Source organism: Trachemys scripta, chromosome 3 (assembly GCF_013100865.1).
Source record: "Trachemys scripta elegans isolate TJP31775 chromosome 3, CAS_Tse_1.0, whole genome shotgun sequence".
NCBI lineage: Eukaryota > Metazoa > Chordata > Testudines > Emydidae > Trachemys > Trachemys scripta.
The window spans coordinates 87,130,725-87,156,207 of NC_048300.1; the positions used below are offsets into that span (position 1 = coordinate 87,130,725).

Genomic DNA, 25,483 nt, shown 5'->3' on the forward strand with positions numbered 1-25,483 from the left:
AGTTTAGGGGTGTAAGTTCTGTTTATCACATCCTCCCTGCTAAAGTTAATTACTTCAAATGACTAACTTCAATCATTTTAGTAAGTTTACAATTTAGACAAACTAAGTGAATTAAGTTAATACCATAGTTTTATTAGTAAGCTGAAACCACTCTATAAATTGTTGTACATTAGCAGTGAGAAAAGACTGAACTATGTTCATCTTTCAATGCACATAGCTATTCCCATCCCCCCTCCAATACAAAGCGCAGCAACACCACGTTTTCCTGCTGTTCGTTCCAGTGCATACAGAAGCGTAACAAGAATACGACAACCAGAGGCACCCAGAGGATGACCAAGGGCAACAGCCCCACCTTCAATGTTAACCTGAAAAATAAAATCAGCCTTATTTGTCATATGGATAATTAATAAGAAAGAGACAAGGTAGGTGAGGGTACTCATTTATTGGTCTAACTTGAGTTGGTGAAAGGTAAACAAACTTTGGGCCAATAAAAGATTTCCTCACCTACTTTGTGTGTCTCACATAACCTGGGACCAACATGGTTCCACCACTACTGCAAATAAGAAATAAACACCCTTCCAATAAATTGATAGTTTAATGACTGGTAGTTCAGGCTTTATTTCCTGAAATATTTTCACTAGCCCTTCCCTCTTTCTTGAGGTATTTTCTGGACATATGTGCCACCACATGAAAGAAAACAGTCACTGTCAGGTGTTTAGACCACACTGACTAGTACGAAAATAGTGAGCACTTTCCTTTTACTTCCAACAAACACCCTCCTTATACTTAATGGTCTTACTTCCCCTCTGACAATGGTTTGCAGAGTACCTTCAGTTCTCAAATGATGCCCTGAATTACATCAGTACATCTTTGTACCCAGGCTACCTTTGCAAAGGAAACAGGCCTAAAAAACTGAGTTTGAAGTGCAGGCACAGATGCTATCCAGAATTACCTAAAGATACTCACAGTATGTAGACGGTCAGCATAACTTACAGGAACTATCCAAACTTTCTAAGATGATCGCATACATCGCCTGCTGTAGCAGTAAAGCTCATGTACAGTAAGATTAAAGGCCACTGTATGCTTTAGTACAGTGGTTCTCAAACTTTTGTACTAGTGACCCCTTTCACATAGCAAGCCTCTGACTGCAACCCCCCTTATAAAAACACTTTTCTATATTTAATGCCATTATGAATGATACAAGCAAAATGGGGTTTGAGGGGGAGGCTGACAGCTCATGACCTCCCTCTCCCCCATATAATAAGAATTGCTGGGTTTTTCCATTACATACCTTCTCTGGATTCAATTTCAGTTCTTTAGCTATTACTACAGCTAGTGATGCAAAGGCTTCATTAATTTCAAACAAGTCAACTTGGTCCAGCGTCCAACCTGCTTTATCAACCTAGGAGATAATGTTAAATATAATTGAAACACAGAGACTGGACTTTAATGGCTTCTGGAGGGCCTTTGTCCCCTCACAACTTACTCTTGTTTGTGACTAGGGAGAATATTGTGGCCTAACACTCTTTTCTGTAACTTTTTGCTCATTACCTACAAGTTTAGTGATTAATCTAAATGAGGCAAGAGATATCCAATATCCACTAGCCTATACTTGATTACAAAATGTCACTCTTTGAGGCAGTTGTGTGTGAACGATTTCAGTAGCTCTACAGTAACCCCAGCTGTAAGCTGTTTGACATAGTGCTCACTGGGTTAGCTCAGGGAGCCACCTGTGACAGAAGAGAGAGGGAATTGTTGAGCTTCCTCTTCCAAGCTCCACTGGTATTAGCTGTATTCCAGGAATCTACCTGTAAATAGTGCTGTTAATAGAAATATAGCAGCACTAAGGGATATTTTATTTTAAAAACATGCCAGTTTTGACAACCCTGCACATACTATATCCTGGATATTTGAAAATATTTTCTGCTGATATTTTAAGGGAGAAATGAACTTTACATAGGAAATAATTACATGGACTATGGAGTGCTGTGAAATGCACCAACTTTTTTCCTTGTTGGCTTTCTCTTAAAAGTAATCTTGGGTGCCATAACCACAGTAGGTCCAACATCCAGAAAAAGGGAGATAAAAACATCTTTAAGACAAAAGCTTTTCTGACAGCATCACTTAATTTCTAAACTCGGGGAATTTTTTTTTTTTTTCCTGCTTCAAGAGTCTCTAAACTAGGAACAGGCCTGGTATGTTTTATGGAAGTCCCCCATCCCCAGTTTACCTTGCATCACTGTTGAATTTGCTTTATCAGCTGAAAATGTTTGCTGCAGTAGCATTTCACAACCATTTGTATTCCTGTATCTCCTCAGGTATACAATCAAGGCTCAGGACCCCATTTTACTAGGTTTTATTTAGACAATTAAATGACGCCCTGCTTCAAATAACTTGCATCTCTTTAGAAACTATTCTGGTACTGCAGTGCTAATATGCAGGGATCAGTCACTGTTTTTCTATAATGCACAAGTAGCTTACAAGGTCCTCAAGCTGATATTCCTATCAAATAGGCATAGTGACAGTTTAAACTTGTAATAGTTACAATGAAAGGATCTGGAATGTGCTTGTTTTTTGTAATTTACTGTATGGCTATGAAGTGGTAGACTGTTATCCCCTCAAAGCTGTTCATACACAGACAGTACTTTGTGTTCTTGTGTTAGAAGCTTTAGTTTCTTTTTCCATTAAATATTACACTTGGAGGGTGGGGTGAGACAGTAACAACCTCCACAGCTCAGTTCTGCAGTTTTCAAAGAGTAGAAGTGTAAAGTAAGAGGATGATACACCCCAGATCTATCTACTTTGGAAAATAACAGACTTCACCTTCTGCAGCTTAACGTCCCCCAGACACAATTCTGATACGGATGGGCTATTCCGCCTCCTGTCTACAGTCTCCAGAGACAGTTCAAAGCTGTAGCACAGCTCATGCTACCCACGCTCCCTTTTCTGGCCTGCTGTCCGATCTTCTGCCTTCAAGTGATGAATCACCTTGTGCCTGACTTTTTTCTTTGCCAACTTATTACATGTTTTTACAGGTAGCAACATGCAGCCTTTCTTCTCCCTCCTGGATCAGTGGAGTGATCTCAGCTACCTGGAGCCACTATCACAGCACCTCCCTGCCCCCTTCTCAGGCATGGCAAAGCTGTTGTGCAAACACTGAGCTAAATCCAAGCAGTGTTCTATTTGGAAAGCAGCTTACAGGCTCTTTGGAAGATGAATTGGGCCCTGCCTGTTCTCATTCAAACTTTGCACTACCAGGGCATAGGTCTTTGAGTCAGACAGACATGTTGGGTTCCCTCCCTTGCTCCAGGAAGCCATGACAAACAGAACAGCCTGATCTGGAGATGCAGAATGGGGAGAGACTCCAAGGATGAGTTCAGCCAGGCAGCTTAGTGTGAGTCCTGGGTCAGAACAGGACCAGAAAGAAAAGCCCTTAAGGGGCACCAGGTCCTTGTCTCCCCCAGCCCCAAAGTCTTAAAATGGGTCCTAAGTTCCTGAGGGAGAAAAGCAAGACTCATGTTCAGCTCCTTTCCATCAGGGAATTCCAAGGAGGAAACCCCATCCCGCAGGCAAGGGGAGTGACACCCTGAGGGGGAGGCCATTAAGGGAGAGATAGCCAGAGAGCTTTGCATAAAGTAAGATGCAAAATGGCCACAGCTGAACAGCAACACCTACAAAGTGGGCCAAAAAGTTCAAAAAGGAAAAGGTTTAAAAAACCTAAGAGTCCTCTGATGCAAACACCTCCTAGATGGATCCACCTATGCACTATCGAGGCAAACAAGGCATCAGGTGCTCCTGTTCCAGATGGCATCAAGGTGCACTCCAAAAGACCTATTGCAACTGCATAGAAAGGGCTCGTGCTTCCACTACAGAAATCTGCAAGGCAGCAACATGCCCATCAATTAACACATTTATCAGATGCTATGAAATGGACTTTCTCCAGTAATAGCATTGCCATTTTGGGAAGTTAACCCTGAGGGGTCTTCGTATCATTCTGTTTTTCTCATCCCTCCCTAATTCTGTTCACTGCTCGCTACTTCCCATATGTATCAGACTTGTGGAAGATGCTGAGCTGCACAATGTTAAATTTCTCACCTAATTATTTCCTTTCTGCTAGCAGTCTCTCCCACAATTCTGTCCTCCCTGGGTGGCTTCAAAGTCATTGTTACTAATCGTACTCAACACGTTTTTACACAGCTTTGGAATGAATCGTCTGGCAACAAGCCAGAAAAGGTGGCACGGCTAGCAAAGGCTGTGCTACAGCTTTGAACTGCCTTAAGATATTACTTCATCCACCTTGTCTCTCTAGAACCTTGTCTCTCTGCACAGGATGGGAATAGCCCATATGTATCACAATTGTGGGAGATACTACTAGCAGAAAGGAATCAGGAAAATGTACCTTTCCTGATATTTCTAAGAGGTTACAAAAAAAAAAAAAAAAAAAGAGGCCATAAACCCAATTAAAGAGAACCTTTGTTGTTTAACTTAACAGTAACTCTTCTAAAGGTGAAGCTTTGTGTATGACAATTGGGAGGCATTCCATAAACTAGGCTCGTTTCTACTTTTGACCCATTTATAAACTTCCCTGAAAACAACAATACAGATACTAGCCCTAGCAAAAAAGAATCAACGCTTCACATGTTCTCCTGCCTTTTAAATCTTGTTTGTCACTGTCTCCATTATAGAATTGTTTGGTGCTACATTTTTGGCATTTCTTTGAGAAAAACTAAGTCTGGACAGTCAAGGGGAGACATGTCTTAAACAAGTATTTCAAAGTGATCAGTAATGTTTCTTCTGATATTACTTACAGCTTTCTTTATTGCTGAGATAGGTCCTACTCCCATGATGGAAGGGTCTAAACCCACTTGAGCCCAAGACACAATTTGTGCCAAAGGAGTAAGACCTCTTCTAGCAGCTTCCGACTTCTTCATAAGAATGACAGCTGCAGCCCCATCATTCACACCTGCAGAACAATCACAATTGTTTTCAGTTTATTATTTTCAGACTCCTACAACTGTGATTGTGTTAAACTCTTCACAGTAAGCAGATCATAGAATATCAGGGTTGGAAGGGACCTCAGGAAGTCATCTAGTCCAATCCCCTACTCAAAGTAGGACCAATCCCTAACTAAATCCCCAAATCGCCCCCTCAAGGATTGAACTCACAACCCTGGGTTTAGCAGGCCAATGCTCAAACCACTGAGCTAGATGACGGGTACCTCTCTGAAAGAGTTAGTTTAAATTATAGGCTTGACAAACAAGAGAGTACACAGGTTATAGATATCGAGGCTGGTGTAAGTCAGTATAGCTCTATTGGTTTTGGTGGAGATATGACAGTTTACATCAGCAGGCCAAAGGTTACTCAGATTAGGCGCATAGATATTTACGTTGCGGGGGGAGTTATGTGATGTGTACTTTCTGTAAGTGATGCTGTGGAAGCGAGGTTTTAATGAGAGAGTGGAAAGGAAAGAGTGACGGCTGTGCTGAATAGATTTTGGAAGCACGTGGTAAGCATAAGAGGCAGCATGGAAGAAGGCATTAAGACCACCATAGAAAAGTTTAGTTCCATGATAATGGCGATTTTTTAGCGTTGGGTGTTTGATTTTCCTATTTACGATCTATGGCTAGTAGTGAATGTGCAGGAAGACCACTGGGGTCCACTAGAGGGCTTGAAGAGGAATTCATTTTACATTGGAACAAGCAGAAATACCAAGGTAAGGAAATGAAAAGGGGAGGAATACAGGAATGAGCTAAATACAGTTAGACTAAGAAATAGAAGCATGAGGGACTAGGGAATGTGGACGCTGCCGAGATATGTCAGTAATAAAAGCACCTCCGACTTCATGTCATGACAGGCTGTTGCGGGTTGAATTCTGGCACTGATGCAAAAATCAAGTCTCCACTGCACAACATCTCGATAAAGCAGTATAGCAGGGAGAAAGCACACACGCATATGCAAGTTCTTACATGTGCACTTGAACTCAGTGCTGTATTTCATTGTACAGTAGCACACACTGTATATGATGCAAACAAAATCCTGAGCTGCTTGCAATTGCTGGCCTACTGCATTTTGTTTTACCCATCTACAAACCTGAGGCATTAGCTGCAGTTACTGTCCCAGTTCCATCGGTCAGAAAGCAAGGCTTTAACTTCGCTACTGTTTCCAAGGTGCTTCCATGGCGAGGATGCTCATCTGTTTTAACTTCTACAGGACCTGCAAAATGGTCAGACATGAATTTGAGATCAATTCTGTGCAATTTTACATTTTTAAAGGGCTTCTAAATGGACAAAAATAGCCTCTAGAACAAAGACTACAGAGAGTAACTTCTAAGTAGTGGCCACTCAGGAATATTGTACACATAACTGGGAGGGAAAAAAGGAGGGAGGAAGGGATGTGTTTAATTTTTCCAGTTCATAACTGTCAGGGTTATAACAACAATATACAAGAACTTCAAGTTTATATTTTAGCCCCATAATTTCCTTTAGAGGCCTATTTCCTTCCAGGTGCTGGTAGCAGTATGTAGGGCTACTTTACACCTGGGCTTTCTGAAACAAGCCCCGACTGCTAAATTTGCCTGCCTGTTCAAAAGCAATTCTCCTATCTGCTATTTCCTAACCATCCTTCTGCTAGGCTGGCTCTTTTGGGAATGGATACTTGTAGGGTTCTTATCATTTGAGAGAGTCAAGCTACATTAATATTATCCAGAAGCCTTCCATGGTTCAGCTTGGGCTTTTTCTTCTTCCCTTTACGGACTGTGCAGTTATCAATCACATATCGTGCCATTAAGCTAACTCCAAAGCTATTTTACAAAGTCCATTAAGTGAAAAGAAATGCTATGATATGCTCTGGGAGTTCTTCAACAGACTAATGAATGTAGGGAGTGTGAGTTTAGCACAAAAGATGTGGAACTCTCCCCCCATTCCCACCCAAAAGTGGATCCCGGAATCAATCAACTGTCAAAGGGCCTATCTATACAAAGAAAGGCACCCCAAGACTTTTAAAAAAAAATCTGACAAACAAGATTAAGAAGGTGACAGGCTTGTAGAAAATCCACAAGCTACTGAGTGTAACAGAATGACTCTCTAGGTTATTTTCATTATGTCTTTCACCAGTGAGGGAGGTTTATGCACTGTCTGAAAGTGTGAACATGTTTTAAACTTAGAATAATATGTGTCTAACGTAGAATCAGGTCCTGAGTTACAACTGGCTCCATGTGGGCAGGAGCCCCATTGAAGTCAGGGGTCCACCTACAAAGAAGGGGTTGTAGGATCAGTAACAATCATATTTCATATATTTGCTGAGTTACATTTGGAAATTCTGAACATACATCGGTGTTCTTCCATCTTCTCTCTCATTTCAAAGAAATCAACAGTGGGGGAAGCCTCACCTTTTGTTAAAGATTGAAAAGAGGAGCCCTCCTATCTGTAAAATAGGTTTTCCACAAAGACACCATTCATTAACTAGAAGGGACAGTCAGTACCAGATACTCCAATGCCAGCTTTTAGTTATTTAATTACACACACCTTTCCTAGAAGGCACAAGAACAGGAACAATCTCTTTATCAAAGTAGCCAGCTTTCTGTGCACACTCTGCCTTGTTCTGTGACTGTACAGCAAGTTGGTCTTGTTCCCTTCTGCTAACTTGCCATTGCTTGGCCACATTTTCAGCTGAAACAAAACAAAATACCAGTTTTAAGAAAAAATTAGATCATTTACTCTTAGTAGCAAGTTTGCTAAGTCTTAAGTTAAAATTCCAGCATGCCAATTAGAGTTTGCTGGTAGCAGTCAGTAGTTAAGTAGTCAGTAGTTACAGAACAGTGTTCATTCTGAGCTCCTGTTTTCACTCCCTTATGACTTTCTGCTACATTCACTTTTGGGGCTGAATATTTCCATACTTAATCTCCATGCAGAATCGCTTTAAAGAAAAAATTCTGAGCAAGCAAAATCAAGTGTTCATTATTGCTCTGGACAGTTGTGTTCAAATATCTCTGCAGCAATTGTATACTGGAAAGACTGTACCGTAGATGATACACTATTTTCATAAAATCAGAGGTTGAAGACTCATTACCTCTTCCAGTGCAGAACTGTTTCCTACACATTCATACATGTTCTCCAGTATTCTGTCCTTGTACTTAGAAGTTTGGGGAAAAGGAATTTAAAATTTGAATTCACAGAGATTAAATTTTAGATGATATCTGTTGTAAAGTATTATATCATTATCTGATATACAGTATTATGGGACAACATGCTGAAGAGAGAAACAGGTAAGGCAGACCAAAAAAAAATGTTTTCCCCACAACGGACTTTGTTAGCTCAGATAGTAAGTATCCTTTCCAAGTCAATTTTGTATTATGGTAACACACAAAAGGGAAAATGAATGTGAACTTGTACATATGGTCCATTTCTTAACTATTGCTTAATTTCTATTGCCTTGAAGTATATTTAAATCATACTTTAAAGTTTCCAGAATTTGTTTATACTGCACTCCCACCCCCTTGCTAATTTACAATTAACTCTTCAGAACTAGAGTAAATGGTGGATTCTCGGTAACTTGAAATCTTTAAAACAAGATTTAAAGACTTCTGTAGTAAGTCCATAACCTCTGGCTGAGTTATTGGAGCGGCTGCAGGAGGTTCTGTGGCATGTAATGTGCAGAAGGGCAGATTAGATAATCATGATGGTCCCTTCTGACCTTAAAGTCTTGGAGTCTAACTGCTACTACTTACCTGTTATACCCATGTGATACTGGTAAAATGCATCTGTAAGACCATCACAGATCATACTGTCCTGCAATGAGGCCTCCCCCATTTTCACTCCAGCTCGCATATGAACTAAGTGAGGAGCCTGTAAATAAGATATTTTGAGAGAAATTTAGAAGTCTAAATGGTACGGTTAGTTCTTCCCAGCAAAGCCCCATCTCACATCCAATCCCTTCATCAAAAAGTCTGACCTTGATCTGATGGCCAAAAGGAATCCTCTTCCAGTATAATTAATAAAAGACCCCCAGAATAACCTGCAAAGGAGGGGCCACCCATTAGTTTTGGGTTTTTTCCAACCACCAAGTGAACTCTCTTATTCTAAGATTTTCAATCTGAACGCGAGTCAGCAGAAGGCACTGGTGGCCCTTGGAGAACAAACAATTCACATATGAGAAATGTAGTCTTCAGATTACTCCTGCACCTGGGCCTCCTGCAGAGCAAGAAGCAATACTGCCTTTGCCTGTTGCCAGGAGTAAACCATTCACTGTCATGGGGATGGAGGGAAGTTAAAAAAAAGGTTTGAACTATAAATTAAAACACACTGTAATCAGTCTTGTCTCCAATGTTTCCATTCCCTCTCTGTTTAAGCCAGACATTGCATTTATAATTATTGTCAACTAAGGAAGTTTAGAAACTTAAGACACTCTAAATTCACCCCCAGAGCATGGCCATAGAGAAATAAGCAATTTCATCAGAATTTACAAAGTTATCTTAATCTGTTTTCTATAATCACTCCAAATATATCCCCACCACCAAAAACTATTTGTCAGTATCTATCATCCTAAATAGCAAAGCTCAAAAAGAAAAAAGGTTGTCAAGTAGTCTAGCTTCAGTTCAGAAGGATTCATTCTGATCAATCAGGGTTCATATCAGCACTAGTTTAATTTCTACTCACTAAGGTTCCAGATGGTCCCATTTAAATCAGATTACTCAGGTGAGTAAGAGTTACAGGACTGGGCCCAAAGGGTCTGATCTAGAGCCCAACAAAATCAGTGAAAAGATTCCCATTGATTACAATGGGGTTTGGATCAGGCCTTAAATGAATCTCTCTTTGAATTTCCTCTTTCTATATTTTAAGCAGGAACACTTAATAGATACATCAATAGTGTACACAATATTATTTTCACATCACGTGCAGTCTCATAACAGGATCATTTTATTAGATCTGTCATACTAAAATTCCTAAATCACATTGTGAATTTCAGTAAAGGGTTAATCCAAGTTATGGACCCCTACAACTATATCCTGACTTTCATTTTATATCATTCATTATATATGAATGTTTAATAGATTACATCTAGAAATATTCTCACTAGGAAAGAAAAAAATAAAAGGTTGCTCAAATGGATAGTTGGAGGATACTAATGAAGGAGAAGAAATTCTTGACAGTATTGAAATTTCAAAAGAAGCATTTAAGGACAACTCTGCCTCACAATCACTAAAGAGGTATTAGTTAGGGGAAGAGGACAAATACAATAGATGTATTAAAAAAGACATCTACAAAAGTAGTGGTAACTTTTAACAAAGTTTAATCTGCAATTGAAAAACAAAAACCTAAATCAAAAAAATAAATGGACAACAAATACATAGACAAATTCCATATTGTTACTCACTTGCAACTCCAGTTGAGCTCATTAAGAGTTCCAGGTGCCCCAAAAACAAAAGAAAAGTCCAAAACATTTCCTCTCTGAAGATTTTCCTACCAGATTATTCAAGTTTTAAAATCAAATAGTAAACCTGAAGTCACGAGTAACCCTTTGTTATTGCCAAAAGGGACTATTGCCTCACCTTGCTCATGTTTTCCATGCCTCCTGCCACCACAATGCTGGAATCTCCTGTCAATATGGACTGAGCCCCCAAGCATACTGCTTTCAGGCCTGAGCCACAGATCATCTGACAGCTCCAAGCTGGTACAGCATATGGGATTCCTGCACCAACACTGGCCTGCCGTACAGGATTCTGACCAGCACCTGCAAGAATTACAGATCATTCCCAGTGATGAATGGCAGTTAAGAGGGGTTATCTAACTGAGCTCCTATTGGACAAGAGGAAGAAAATTACAAGGTCTTTTTTGCAAATGGGATAACTCATGGGAGTTCTCCTGCTTTCTGACACCAGAGGATTTTGCTCACATGACTTTCATGGTTAGAGATGAAGAGCACTCTTCCAAGTGGGATTCTGTAGTTGCCTAAAGTGATTTCTCAGATAAGATTTTTTGTTTTTTTAAAAAGAACCCTCACACACAGCTTAATTTGAGCAATAGCACATCCATCACAATGTGCTTTAAGGATTTGTTGCAAGCTCTCCCCATGCACTGGTGTTGTGATTCCCTTTGAAGAACTCACAGCAGAGCAGACAGAAAACTCTATTCTACCGTGCGCTGCTGCGGTCTTTGTCAGAGAGGGCTTTATCTACACTACAGACACAAGAGTCAGGGGAACCAGTTGCAGTTTATAACAGACAGGACTTTTGTCATATTTGGTCACTGGATTATATCTTTGGATAAGACAGTTTTATTTGCTATTTGTAGCAAAGACAGGTAAAAGATTTGCAAAAATAGATACTTCCACACTTTGCTGTAAATAATTCATATTTACAGCCTACTTTCCATTGGTTACAGATTTCAGGCAAATGTGTGACTTAACTAAACTATTTCTTTTTTTTAACTAAACAGACATGTGTCATTTTATTTATTACTAGCTCAACCTTCTTGGAGATTCTACACGACAGTTAAGAATGGCCAAATATTACCATATACCCCTTAGGAAATGGATAAAGCTCAAGCATACAGCAAGAGTCATAAAAGCTTTCATTCTTTGCTCTGTAACCTCTGATGGTGAGAATGGAAGTATTGCATATTACAGAAAACATTCTTCAACTCCATGTCTCCAGGCCAAAGCAGTGCCTGCTCTTTTGTATAAAAGTCACTAATAAAAGAGAGTGTGCACACCCTTCAGTGAATTACATAATATAGGAGACAAAGAATTGAGCTCTATTTTAAATTAAAGAAAACAGATAAAGGCATGTGTATTAGAATTTATAGTTCAAATAACCCAAAGCCATGTAACGCTCTAATTAAGAAGCCATTAAAGTGGTCTTCTTCTTTAACAGCTGCATTTCCATCAGATCAAAATAATCTGAAGTTTCTCTTTACGAGATTTTAACCCAAGGATTATTTCTACAGCATCACAGGTGTATATATTGCATTACAGACAGATACAATGCAGCTCTTTGCCCTGAGGAGTTTCCAGTTAAAGTCAGACTTAACATGGCAAGCAATGATTAACAAGGACATGAGAGGAGGCTGGTTACAATAGTGAAAGGTGACAGTCTGTGGTTAGTGTTACATACCCACTTAGATAATTCCTCTTTGGATTAAAAGAAAAATAAGTTAGATATCTATGGCTCTATGCAGAGTGTCCAGAATGAAGGTTGGGGTACAGTCAGGATCTGCTTTCTTCAGTCCTTAAATGCCAACAATGTTAATCAATACTATTCTTAAAATGAAAATTTTAAAATTAACATATTTCAATGGAACAGTAAAATAGGGACTTGATTGTATAGCAGAGAACAAATCCCATCAAATAACATTACAATATTCCACTAGATCAGGGGTGGGCAAACTTTTTGGCCCGAGGTCCACATCTGGCATCCACGGCCATGAATGTAGGGCTGGGGCAGATGCGGGAGGGAGTGCAGAGTGTGGAAGGGTGTGCAGGATGGGGCTCGGGGCAAGGGTTGGGGCAGAGGAGGGGTGCGGGGTGTATGAGGGGGCTTAGGGCAGGGGCTTGGAGTGCAGGCAGGGGGCTCAGTGCAGGGAGTTGGGATACGGGGTGCAGGAGGAGTTCGGGGTGCGGTCTCCAGCCCGGCGCCGCTTACCTGGAGCAGCTCTGCGCGCACCGGGGCCAGCTCTGCGCACTCCCTGCCTGCCTGCCCTTGCCCCGCACCGCTCCTGGAAGTGGCCAGCACCACGTCCCTGAGGCCTCTGGGGTGGGCAGGGCAGAGGGCTCCACGCGCTGCCCTTGCCTGTGGGTACCTCCCCTGAAGCTCTCATTGGCCGCGGCGGTTCCCCGTTCCCGGCCAATGGGAGCTTCGGGGGAGGTACCCACAGGCAAGGGCAGAGCGCGGAGCCCTCTGCCCCCCCCCCCCCCGTATGGACTGCAGGAACGTGGTGCCAGCCACTTCCCAGAGCGGCGCAGGGCCCACGGCACTGGGCCCACAGCACCACAGGGGCGGCAATCCTGCGGGCCAGATTCAAAAGCCCTGAGGGGCCAATCCAGCCCGTAGGCAGTAGTTTGTCCACCCCTCCATTAGATAGTCTCTCATTGTAAAATTAATTAAAAAAATACCTGCTGTCAAGACTTGTCCAAATATCACCTCAGACACTTCTTCCGGATTGACATTTGCCCTCTTCAGTACTTCTTTAATGACAATAGAGCCCAGTTCATGGGCATGCATTGTGGACAAGGCACCATTAAAGGAGCCTACATAAAAAAACAAACAATTAATTAGATTTTTATGTCAGTGTCAAACTACTTTTTTTTTTTTTTTTTTTTTAAACTCCAGGACTCCAAAAAAGAGATTCTGAGAAAATATTGCCCAGGATTTCACTTGACGACTTGAGAGAGAGAGAATTAGTTTTTGCCTTTAGGATTCATTTTGCTCCTTCTCAAGTCAGAGTCAATGGAGGAGGAAAAGAACACAGGAAATAAAACATCTAGTTTACATTTGATCAGAGCAGCACAACAAGAACAGAAGGAACTCAAGGGTGATATTCAACAACTAGTGCCATTACCTAATCTAGTCTAATCTAGATTTTAAGACACAGTACATCAGCAGAATATTTGAATTATTTACCCGCTAAAGGGCCTTTCTAAACCCATGTTTCGTTCTGTCTAGTGTTCTTTAGAAGTACTATAGTGCTGTGGTGTGTCATAAAGTCTATCATGCCTTTCTTTTGGTTAATTCTTTGAGGGGAAGCTGAAGTTGTAGGGGAAAAGTAAGGTTTTAGGAGTATCATTTCAACTGAATACTATGTTTGGGGGGGGGGGGGGAAGGAATGCAATTTCCAGACTGAAAAAAAGTCTTCTAGGATCACCATTTGATCTAGCCAAAAATTGTGTGGGGAGCTTAAAAAATTAACTATATGACCTAAATATCAGCAAACCATAACACACTTTTCCAGGCTACCATTCCTTACTGTGTCCTTAGAATCCCCCCCACATATACCCGAACTAGTTCTATTTAGGGATCACGATCTACTTTGTTTATATTATTTTCTCACTCTCTCAAAAAAGGAGATGGGAAAAAATCATTAGACTATCAGAGAAGTTTACATTCTATTTGGAAAAAATCTTTAATTAATCCATCCAGGACAGGAAGGAGAGGTGGCTGGCAAAAAATGTTTTTATGTACTTTAATATTATTCTGTCCAATATAGATTTGGTTTTTTTTAATTCATTAGCCACACTTGAGTATCACCTCTCCCATCAGTACCTTGTAGGGAAAAGAATGTTCCCTCAAAAAACTACTTATGAACAATATAATGGTGCAGGAGTCAGAAAGAACACAAGATAAAATCTTCATAAATATTTATGAAGTAGTACTCAAGGAAATTCTAGACAGACTGGACACACTTTATCTCAGTTTACCAATACCTTAAACAAATGGCTATGGGTAACCTAACATTCTAAGATTAGCCTAGAAGCATAATAAAACACTTCAAGAAAGCAGACTTTACAAAGAGGATAAAGGTCAAGTCACCTTTATCAAGTCATCTGGTCAGGGGCCAGATGGGCCCCGACACTTATTCCTTCACAGAAGGAATTTCATTGAAATGAGAAAGCCCTTGTCCTTCTCTTTAAGTGTTTTTGTTTATACCGCTTAAATACTGGCTGGTATGTTATGTGCATGCTACCCACATCCTTGAATCTTTGCATCTTGTTTACCTTACAGACCTTCTCCTACAGAAAGGGCTGGCCTCAGGCCAAACGAAGAGGGATTGTTTGCTTTCCCTTTAATACAAACCATACACTAAACAAAATGAACCTAAGGTGCCACAAGTACTCCTGTTCTTTTTAAAATTAACCTAGTAACACACCAGTTTTGGACTCCCCGATGCTACTGAATGAGACACGTTACAGAGCCTCGGGCAGCAGCAGGTTATGGTTCTACCCTGCGTAACCCAATCGGAGAAAGAGCAACCACTGAGGACGGCGGCGAAGCAATCAGCAAACCTCCTTACAGCGTGGCTCTATAGCTTGTGTCCAATCAGTGCAAGGCAAGCGCAGGGCCTGGGAGGAGTCTCCCTTCGCCCACATTGATGCGGCAAGGATGCGAGCGAGCAACTCAGCAGCATCTGCCTTCTCCCCCAGCCCCATTCACAGAAATAAGAGTAGCAAAGGATAGTGCACGTCTATAGCACCCTCCGTCTCCAAGGCTCCCCAACGCATCCTGTAACCTATGGGCAGCACGCCTCGCGTGCCCCAGAAACACACCTACCTGGCTGGTGGGAGGGGGCAACAAAGCAGCACAGCGCTTTAAGCGACCCTCTCCCACAGCTGCCATCAGCGTACGCGGGGCTGCACGGCAGCCTCAGAACGGAGCGCACACACATGCACGCACCCGAACAGTGCAGAAAGAGGAGCCCCCCGCAATCACACACGCGTGCAAGAGCACACAGGGACCCCCTGCCATCTGCAGCCGCAGGATCAACGTCCCAGCTCCCGCGCCTGTAGTTTCTGCGGGGGGCAGCGGGAAGGGATGGCTCTGCCGCACGATGGAGTCGCTTACCAACAGGGGTTCTTGCAGCAGAAACAAGCACCACCGCTTCCAAGCCTCCCGCGTTCATGGTGGCGACAGCCGGACTCCCACCGCCTTGCTGCTTGCCCGACCGACTCTGAGACTGATCTTCCTGGTCCTCTCCCTCCCGAGCACCTTTGGCAGGGAGGCGCTAGACTAGGGAAGCAGGGACATCACATGACAGACACGGGGGAGGAGTATAGCCGTAGGACAGGCCACGTGACCTTCTCTCCTGTTTTTCCAAAAGGGAGGTGATTTGGCCTAGGGCAGGGGGTGCCTAGTTCATGGTCTCCTAGGACTCGGCCAGTCCGCACTACAGATAAAACTAACTTAGGGTTAGGGAGGCTGCTGATTGCTGACACCATCCTTGAAAGCTATAGCGTGGGCTGGACCTATTTGGATTGCAAACAGGACTTCAGTCTTGCTACCAGAGACACAATCCTGTTCCATCTATGCTACAGTTATACACAGTTAAATATAATCCTGGCTTGGTTATATTTAAGTGTGACATAGGCCTGCACATGCCATATTAGCAACTCCAGTATTAATAATCATGAGTCAAGCCCTCAAAAGGGATGAGGTTGGCTTAAAAATCATGAGATTTAAAGCAAAAATACTAAATGGTGGTTTCTTTTAATTTGCCTACTATTTTTTCAGCTTTTAGGGTTGACATTTTCAAGCTTTTCTCCATAACCATAAAGGCTTTAGGCTTTTTTTTCTCCCCAATGAAAGCAGACATTCTTATATAATCACTTGACAATTGGGGCTGAGGCTAAACACCAAAAAAAACCCACCAAATATTATGAGATTTGTGATAAAATGACAGTTTAGGATGCAATTCTGCCTGCATCCATTCCAGCACTGTACTATATCATTGCAATTGCACTGGCTTTTGGGTACCAATCTCTGTTCCTGAAATAGCTCCATGAAGTAGTGGCAGGGCCGTCCTTAGCCATAGGCAGAACAGGCAACCGCCTAGGGCACCACGCTACCTGGGGGCACCGCTCTGCCCGGAGCCCAGACAGATGGGAAGCAGTGGAGCATTTAACAGCAGGGCTGCTGGGTCCTAGAGAAAGCCGAATGCAGCACAGTCTGAGGGAGGGGATTGGCTGCTGGGGTCTCTGGGAAGGGAAGGGGAGGGGTGAGGGAAGGAACTCACCTGTGAGTGTGACTCTTTCCCCCGCGTGAGGTGAGGCAGGCTCGGCAGCTCTGGCACCAGTATCCTTTGTTGTCCCCAGGGCTGGCTCCAGGTTTTCTGCCGCCCCAAGTGGCAAAAAACAAAAACAAAAAGCTGCGGCAGCACGATTGCGCCATTCCACTCTTCGGTGGCAATTGGGTGGCAGGTCCTTCGCTCCGAGAGGGACTGAGGGACCCGCCACCGAATTACTGCACTGCAGACCCAGACGTGCCGCCCCGATAGCGGCTGGAGTGCCGTCCTTTGGTATTGGCAGCCTCAAGAACCTGCTTCTTTAGCTGGTGCCTGGAGCCAGCCCTGTTTCCCACTTATTCTGTAGCTACATCTGTCATGCTTCCCCACTCCTTCACAATTCTGCAGTGCAATTTCCTTTGTTCCCCTTGCTTTTATCCAGAATGGCTGTTCAGTAAAACCACTTTTCCCTGGCTGATGGAATTGATCTGCAAAGGGATTTATTAAATGCAGCATTTGTCAGAGCTGTTTTTTAAAAGATATTTAAACCCACTTGCTTTACTCAAAGGGAATATATTTGTGCTTAGGCTTGTGCATCCAGTGTGCCTTCTTGGTGGCTAGTAAGAGGTAATAAGATCACAATTATTCCTTTGAGGTCATGGATTAGTCCAGGAAAGGAGAGACGAATTAGGTGGCCCATGCTAGGAGATTCCCTATGCATCTACCAGGAGGGGGGGAGAGAAGAGATGGAGGGCAGGGAATAAGTCAGTTCAGCCTGCTTATGGAGCTACAGCAATAACTGCAGTTGTGTATCCAGTTGTGTATCCCCACTCTATCACTGAATTGTTTTCTTCCTAACCAGGAGTCAGATTCTATTCTATTCATGTTCTTAAAACAATGCCCATCCCTGACTTATGTGAGCCCTGGGGCCTTGACAATTTGTCCCTTATATGGACTAACCTCATTCCTTGGATTTAAAAGCAAGTTATGTTAAATTGATCACATTAATTTACATTTTGATAAAACAGCCAAAGTTTTATGGGTGGGGTAAAACATAGGAATACTGTTAACTTTCTATAGCACTTTATGCTCTAAAAGAAGTTGGTGCCTAACTTCCCTTAGGCTACCACTTTTTCACAGAGGCTTACAAACATGCTTTATTTGGTTATGTTGACTGAACTGTAAAACCCAGCTCAGCCCTTTGGCCCCCACACCAGTCAGCTGACTCCTGGGACAAGGGACCAGGCTGGATCAGAGGTGCTGGAACAATTTTTATAGTGGGGTGCTGAGAGTCAGTGAACCAATCTGTAAACATAGGATGGAAACCACTTCAAGCCAGGGGGTGCGCACTTCAGCACCATGGGCTGGAATGGTGGTGGTGGAGGGTCTGGCTGGAGTAAGGGGACAAAGAGACTTGGCTGGGGTGGCGCATGACTACCATGATGGGGTGAGAGGCTGAAGATCCTTCCTCACTGGAGTGAGAGAAGATAGGAGCCCAAATGATTGGACAACAGTATACCATTCACATAAAATAGAATAAAAAATAGAAAAAATAATACATTTATAAAAAGTGCAAAACAAATTTAAAATAGGTTTCAGAGTAGCAGCCGTGTTAGTCTGTATCTGCAAAAAGAAGAACAGGAGTACTTGTGGCACCTTAGAGACTAACAAATTTGTTAGTCTCTAAGGTGCCACAAGTACTCCTGTTCTAAATTTAAAATAGTAATAATGAATAAAATACAAAAATATTAACCAGACTTAAAAAAAGTAAAATAATAAAAACTGAAAAATAAAAGAATTGTAAAATACATAAAAACCATAAAAGGGGAAATAAAATTAAAAGAAACTTTATATATATATATATATATATATACACATATATACACAACAATAAAATAAAAAAGGAAATACAAGTAAAATATATTAAAAAGGTAAAAATATAACTATTAAGAAAAAACACACACACAAAAAGAAAGAAAAAAGAAGTACAATTGTAAAACCAAGGGCGAGAGTCCATGGGGCTTGTGCTCCTATATCATAGGTGAGGAGCTCTGATGTGTGCCCCCGTGTCCCCCTCTCTGTCCCCCGTGTGGACAGGGCTAGACAGCAGTCTCACTCCTGCCATGCGGCCACCCCAGCCTGGGAGTGAGGGGTGGCGCCCTCCCGGGCTTCCGGACCCACAGACAAAGCCCAGGGGGAACCACTCCCATTTATACTTGCTGGACACAAGGCTCTTGCTCGTGTTGTACAGGAGGCTAAGCGACCCCCCTGTTATACACTGAGCAATGAGGGCTCCCTCCGTGTGGGGCAGAGGCGAGACCCTGCGCTCCAGGGACGAGGTAGCTGGTGGACAGACCTCGCCGGAGCGGGGAATGTCGGCAGGCGCCACTCTGCCTTGGATGGAGTCATCTCCACTTGAGCAAGCAAGACTCCCCGCAACTGCCAGGCACCTCTTCCGTCAGTGGACGGTGACCCTGACTCCGAGAGAGACCCCCGGGAGAGCGAGAGAGAGAGACGGGGTGTCCCTCGGCTGGGCCCCCTGGGGCGAGATTCAGCCCAGCCGCAGCAGGGTACACAAGGTACTAGGTGGAGAGGGGAAGGAGAGAGAGAGCCAGGCTGGAGGCCTCCGGGCTCTGCTCCCCTCTCTGCACCAGCCTGAGTCCCCCCACTCAGGGCTTTTCCCAGCGTGTACCTAGCTCACCCAACCTTGTGTCATGGGTCCGGGCCAAGCCTTCGGAATGAGGGGAGAGAAAAGGGCAACGCTGCCTCTGCCCGGGCTGTGCAGGGAATCACCCCGCCCTTCTGGAACTACCTCTGGGGACCCAGCTGGGATTGTAGCTCATTGAGACTTCCAGAGCCTGGCCCCACTGCGGTCACTCCATGAGGTAGAACAGAAACACCTGCCTTTAAAATTCAACTGTATCTAGGGTGACCCTACCTGTATATCAAGTTCCGTATTAGAGGACACTGCTGCGGGGGAAGGGGGTGAGCTCGAGGGGGTATTTTGGGGGTGCTGGAGGGGTGTGTGTGTACTGGGAGATGGTATTTGGGAGGTGCTGGACAGAGTATTTGGGGTGTGTAAGAGCAGGGGTGCCTCTCGGGACCGGGGGACCTCCCACAGGCATGCTGCCAAAGGCAGCCTGACTGCCGCCCTCAGGGCAACCGGCAGACAGCACCCCAGGCAGGCACTTGCTGCGCTGGTGCCTGGAGCCGCCCCTGGTTGTTCCCCATAACGTCCATTCTTCTCCCCCCCACACCCCACGGAGCACTCCCCTTCCCCCCCCCCCAGGAGCACCCTTCTTTCTCTCTCTCCTCTCCTCCGGCAGGGCTGGGTTGGGTGAGGTGTTGGGGGGGAGGGGGAGGCTAGCTGGCTGCCTGCTGAGGAATGAAAGTGAAAGTAACTCACTTCCTCGGCAGCCAGCCAGGATTGGAAGGGTCACCCGTGGCTGGGCTGGGGATAGCCAGATAGCATGTGTGAAAAATCAGGACCGGGGGGTTGGGATAGGGTGAGTAGATGTCCCACTTTTATAGGGACAGTCCCAATTTTTGGGTCTTTTTCTTATATAGGCTCCTATTACACCTCCCCCCCCCATCCCCTGTCCTGATTTTTCACACTTGCTGTCTGGTCACCCTAGGTGTGGGTAATTGGTGCCTATATAAGACAAAGCCCCAAATATTGGGACTGGCCCTATAAAATCAGGACATCTGGATCTGGTCACCCTAGCTGGGGAGCGCGTCTCTCCCCCGGGCTGGCAGCGATCCATCTCATCCTGGGGGAGCTGCGCAGGGCAGGATGAGCTGCTGTGGCTCCATGGGTGCCCCGTCCCTGAAATCAGATGGTGTGCTAACTTCACCATGGTCCGTTGGGCTGGCGGTGGTGCCCATTGGCGTGTGATCGGACTTGAGGGTTTGCTGCTGCTGTTGCCACTCTGCACCCCAAGAGGTGGATTTTGGGATCCTGCAGTTTTCCACCTCTCTCCTCCTCTACTGCAGCTGTTGGTCCAGCAGGCTGGCGGGTGAGCCAAGCATGAAAGCAGTACTGTGTTGCCATTTAGATTGTCATTTAACAACTTTGTTTGCCAAAAATGCTTGCTAACAATCCCTGAATTCAATTTCAATATTTTTTTTAAATCAATATCTTAGCCAAAAACAGAAAATTAAGTTGTTGACAATTATTTGTGACAAGTTTGGTTTGGGGCAGGGAGTGGGCCAGTTTTCATCAGAGACACAAAAAATGTTGACTGACTTTCCTATAGCCCTGTTACTGCTAAATAGAGCCCTCCATCAACTGTAATATGCTCATCCCCTTACTAGTGTATAGAGCAGGGGTCGGCAACCTACGGCACACGTGCCAAAGGTGGCACACAAGCTGATTTTTGATGGCACGCTGCGGTGGGCTGAGCGGCTCAGCCCATCGCCGCTCTGGGGTTCCGGCTGCTGCCCCATTGCCAGCTGGGGTCCCAGCCGCCGGCCCCACTCAGTGCCTGCTGCTGGGCTGGGGACCCCCGAGGAACCCCAGGCTGGCAACGGGCTGAGCAGGCCGGTGGCTGAGACTCCGTCTGAGCCACTCAACCCGCTGCCGGCCTGGGGTTCCATTCACTCAGCCGGCAGCGGACTGAGCGGGGCCGGTGGGGGGCTGAGTGGGGCCGGCAGCAGGCTGAGCGGGGCCGACGGCTGGGACCCCGACTGGTAAGGGGCCGGCAGCCGGAACCCCAGAGCAGCAGCAGGCTGAGTGCTGCCAGCACCCCAGACTGGCAACGGACTGAGCCACTCAGCCTGCCCGCCAGTCCCGCTCAGCCCGCCAGCGGCCTGCTCAGCCTGCTGCCGGCTGAGTGAATGGAATCCCAGACTGGCAGTGGGTTGAGTAGGGCCAGTAGCTGGACCCCAGACCGGCAGTGGGCTGAGCGAGGCAAGGATCACACTAAATTGATAAGATCTGCATTTTAATTTGATTTTAAATGAAGCTTCTTAAATATTTTAAAAACCTTATTTACTTTAAATACAACAATAGTTTATTTATATAATATAGACATAGAGAGAGACCTTCTACAAATGTTAAAATGTATTACTGGCATGGGAAACCTTAAGTTACAATGAACTTGGCACACCACTTCTGAAAGGTTGCCGACCTCTGGTATAGACCATATGTTGTACTAAGATTCACTTGCTTTTTTTCCCAGTGAGTCAGTGTAGCTTTTGCCAGCCCAGAGGTTGGGCAGCCAATGTCTTACATTTTCACAATGTTTTGTCCAACTTTCATAAAGTAAATACATGGTTAATATGAGTTAAAAAGGGACACTTTCTTGTGAAGAATCTGTGTAGCAGATCATGCTAGAGCTGTGAAAATATCAGTTTTTGATGGAACTTTAGAGGCAGTGATTTATCATGTATTTCTGGCAGTGCCCAAAATGTGCTGCTATTGCTAATGTCTTTCCAAACAAAAATGAGGCACAATAGGACTTCTGTAACATTTCTGTGCTACCTTAATCTTGATGAGATTATTCTGTGCTGACTTCATTTTGGTCACTTTGTGCTTTACCTAGGAGTAAAACTAGGGGTTATAGTTCCCCACTGCTTGGAAACCCAGCTTATTAAACTGGATAATGCCATTGATCTATTTACAGTAGAAGGTTGATATAGAGTTGTAACTAACATTAAGACTGATGCCCACTATACATTTAAAACTAAAAAGTGGCTTTGTAAAAATGACATGGGTTTCCAACTCTATTGTGTCTCAGTCAGGGCGGAGCGCCTTGTGAGGTTCTTCACACTAGCTCAAGGTCACAGCGCAAGAACCTAGAGAGCCTCCTGAAGCACGGTGATAGTTTTGATTTAAATGGACTTGAACTGTACGAAGAATTGAGGACACTGTCACCAATGTTGCCACATGCAAAATCGGTGATGGACATTGTACAGTTTATTCATACCAGCAAACTTGTTGACATATATCCTAATGTGTACATTGCCACTCATATTCTACCGACAATTCTTGTAACAGTAGCATCAGGAGAACGGAGTTTCTCAAAACTAAAGCTCATTAAAAACTATCTCCGTTCTACAATGAGTCAGGAATGCTTGACTGGTCTTGCTATTCCTGCAATCGAACAAGACATCACTTTGTCTTTGTCATACAATGACATTATTACTGCTTTTGCAGCCAAAAAAAGCCAGAAAGATTGCTTTTAATTAAAAACAAATCCTTGTTTCAATATCTCTTCATATAAATTTCCAATAAAATGTTGACAAATTAAAAAAATTATATTATTTGCATCATTCTGTCAAATCAGAATTTTTTCTATAGCGCTACTTCTTTAGTGCTAGTCCATCAGCATTACAGTGTGCTTAATTAAGTTAAACTGGGTTTAATAACATGCATGTGGCAAGTTTTCCAATACTGTAATCTTATGTTTGTGTTGTTAAGAGCAAGTCAGGCACAGGGGCACCAGTTTAATAATCCCGCCTAGGGCACCATAAATCCTAAGGACGGCCCTGAGTAGTGGCCTGTGGGAGATTTAGAATGCCTTCTGGGAGCACAGGGAATTGTAGGAAAAGAGGTATCATTCTCCTAATTTGAAGGGCCACTCCAATAAGCCTCCAGGCACTAGTATAATTTTCAAGTCTTTTTCTCAAAACAGTGGCTAGAGTAAATACTCAAGCCTAGATCCACAAAGGTATTTAGGCTCCTAACGTTCACTGAAATTACTGTGAAATCTGATTCCACTCTGAAATCAGTGGACGTTAGAAGCCTAAATACCTTTGAGGATCTGGGCCTTGGTTCTCACTCTTTGCTCAGCCGAGAATATTTTTGCTATATCTTTTGAAAAATAATTGTGAGGCATCAGGGCCAGCTGTGGCAAGATGGCTGTGTGTGCTCCAGCAATGCCTGTAGATAACCACAGGCCAATCATATGTCTACACTGCAAAATTATGTTGACCTAAGTTATGGTGATGTACAGCCACCACAGTAATTAAATGGCTTTTGCATGTCCACACTATTCTTGTGTCGGTGGTGTGCCTCATCAGAAGCGATTGCACCAATTTGAGGGGCGGCTTCTGAAAGACAGCAACAGAAGATGTAAGCAATGCAGTGTCTATTCTGACACTGCGTCAACCTAACTACATCAACATTGATGCTATGCCTCTCATGGAGGTGGAGTTATTAAGTCAATGTAGTAAGTGAGTTATCAGCGGGAGCAACCAGGGCCGGTGCAAGGAAGTTTTGCGCCCTAGGCAAAACTTCCACCTTGCGTCCCCCCTCCCCAGCCCTGCGGCAGCTCCCCGCCCTCCCCCGCCCTGAGGCGCCCCCCTCTGCCCTGAAGCACATGCCCCCTCCCGTGGCAGCTCCCCTCCCCGGGGAGCCGTGCGGCAGCTCCCCACCCCAGCTCACCTCTGCTCCGCCTCCTCCCCAAGCACGCCGCCCCCACTCTAATTCTCCTCCCCTGCCAGGCTTGCGGCGCCAAACAGCTGATTGGCGCTGCAAGCCTGGAAGGCGGGAGAAGTGGAGCAGTGACTATGTGCTCGGGGAGGGGGCGTAGCAGAGGTGAGCTGGGGTGGGGAGCCCCGTGGAGAAGCCCCCCCCCTTGCCCTGAGGCCCCCCCGCGGCGGCCCCCACCCCCCCCCCCGGCCCAGGGAGCTGTGCGGCAGCTCCCCCCCAGCTCACCTCTGCTCCGCCTCCTCCCCGAGCATGCCGCCCCCGCTCTAATTCTCCTCCCCTGCCAGGCTTGCAGCGCCAAACAGCTGATTGGCGCTGCAAGCCTGGGAGGCGGGAGAAGTGGAGTGGCAACTGAGCACTCAGGGAGGGGGCATAGCTGTAAAAAAAAATTGGGGGCACCGCTTTTTGGCGCCCCCAAATCTTGGCGCCCTAGGCAACCGCCTAGTTTGCTTAAATGGTAGCACCGGCCCTGGGAGCAACATTTTAGTGTAGACACTCACAGAGTTAGGTCGATGTAAGCTGCCTTACGTTGACCTATCTCTGTAGTGTAGACCAGGCCCAAATAGTTAACAGTTGTTGTAATGGTCATGCACAACTACCTAAGGAGGAGTTTTCTCCATCTACTACTTGGCGATAATGTTCACTAGGGGGAGTGCCACTTTTGATCCTGGACTACAACCCTAGACTAGCAGGACCAGGGTGTCATCAAGACCTGGGACAAACAATCGTAAATGCATAACCTCAAAATAAGAAACGACAATTGTTTGTGGCTCTGGTGATGCTGCAAGCCCAGACCATAAGGTTGAGGAAAAGAGAGTGGCCAGTTGCCCTGTTGAAGCTGCCTGCTCAGATATTTACTGGTCAGCTGCCTGGGTACCAGTTTGGGATTGAGAAGTCTCCAGTAGGTGCTGTTATTTTGACTATGTGTGCAGCTGTACATCTTACGTTGCAGGTACTTATGATCAAGGTGGCAAACGTTGAAGAGATTCAGGGATTTAAATAATTTGGTTTTTCAAATGCTGCAGGAGCTATTCATGTAACTCGTGCCTATAGTGCCCAGAGGTAAATTAAGAGAAAGGGTTATGAATCAATGGTGGCATAAGCATTAGTAGATCATCATGGCATGTTTCTGGAAGTTTACATAGGGTGGTCAGCCAAAGTGCACAATGCTAGAATTTTCAAAAAAAATAATAGTGGATAGATGGAAGCTTTCTACCTTGCGTCCCCAACAACATCAACATAAATGGTGTTTCTTTCCCCATTATGATTCTGAGTGACCCTGCCTGCCCACGTTTGCTATGGTTCAGGAAATTATTTTCAGATGATACAAACGTAGAGGTATGCC

The 25,483-nt window shown here is 44.5% G+C and overlaps 1 protein-coding gene across 1 annotated transcript; it reads right to left on the bottom strand.

Annotated features, from left to right (window-relative positions):
- Positions 1-111: 111 nt before the first annotated feature.
- ACAT2 (acetyl-CoA acetyltransferase 2) lies at positions 112-15,608 on the bottom strand. Its single transcript, XM_034765289.1, has 9 exons — positions 15,551-15,608; positions 13,108-13,242; positions 10,547-10,728; positions 8,726-8,843; positions 7,524-7,667; positions 6,091-6,213; positions 4,809-4,963; positions 1,292-1,402; positions 112-365 (listed from the first exon to the last, which is right to left on the bottom strand). The coding sequence occupies exons 1-9, from the start codon at positions 15,606-15,608 to the stop codon at positions 198-200; spliced, it is 1,194 nt and encodes a 397-aa protein (XP_034621180.1). The 3' UTR covers positions 112-197.
- Positions 15,609-25,483: the final 9,875 nt, after the last annotated feature.

Excerpts from the sequence above, each read along its gene's own strand:
- ACAT2 (XM_034765289.1), bottom strand. The coding sequence starts at position 15,608 with ATGAACGCGGGAGGCTTGGAAGCGGTGGTGCTTGTTTCTGCTGCAAGA. Across the intron at positions 13,243-15,550 it reads TGCTGCAAGAACCCCTGTTG|GCTCCTTTAATGGTGCCTTG; the intron begins GTAAGCGACTCC and ends TTTTTTATGTAG. Across the intron at positions 7,668-8,725 it reads GTATCACATGGGTATAACAG|CTGAAAATGTGGCCAAGCAA; the intron begins GTAAGTAGTAGC and ends GTTTTGTTTCAG.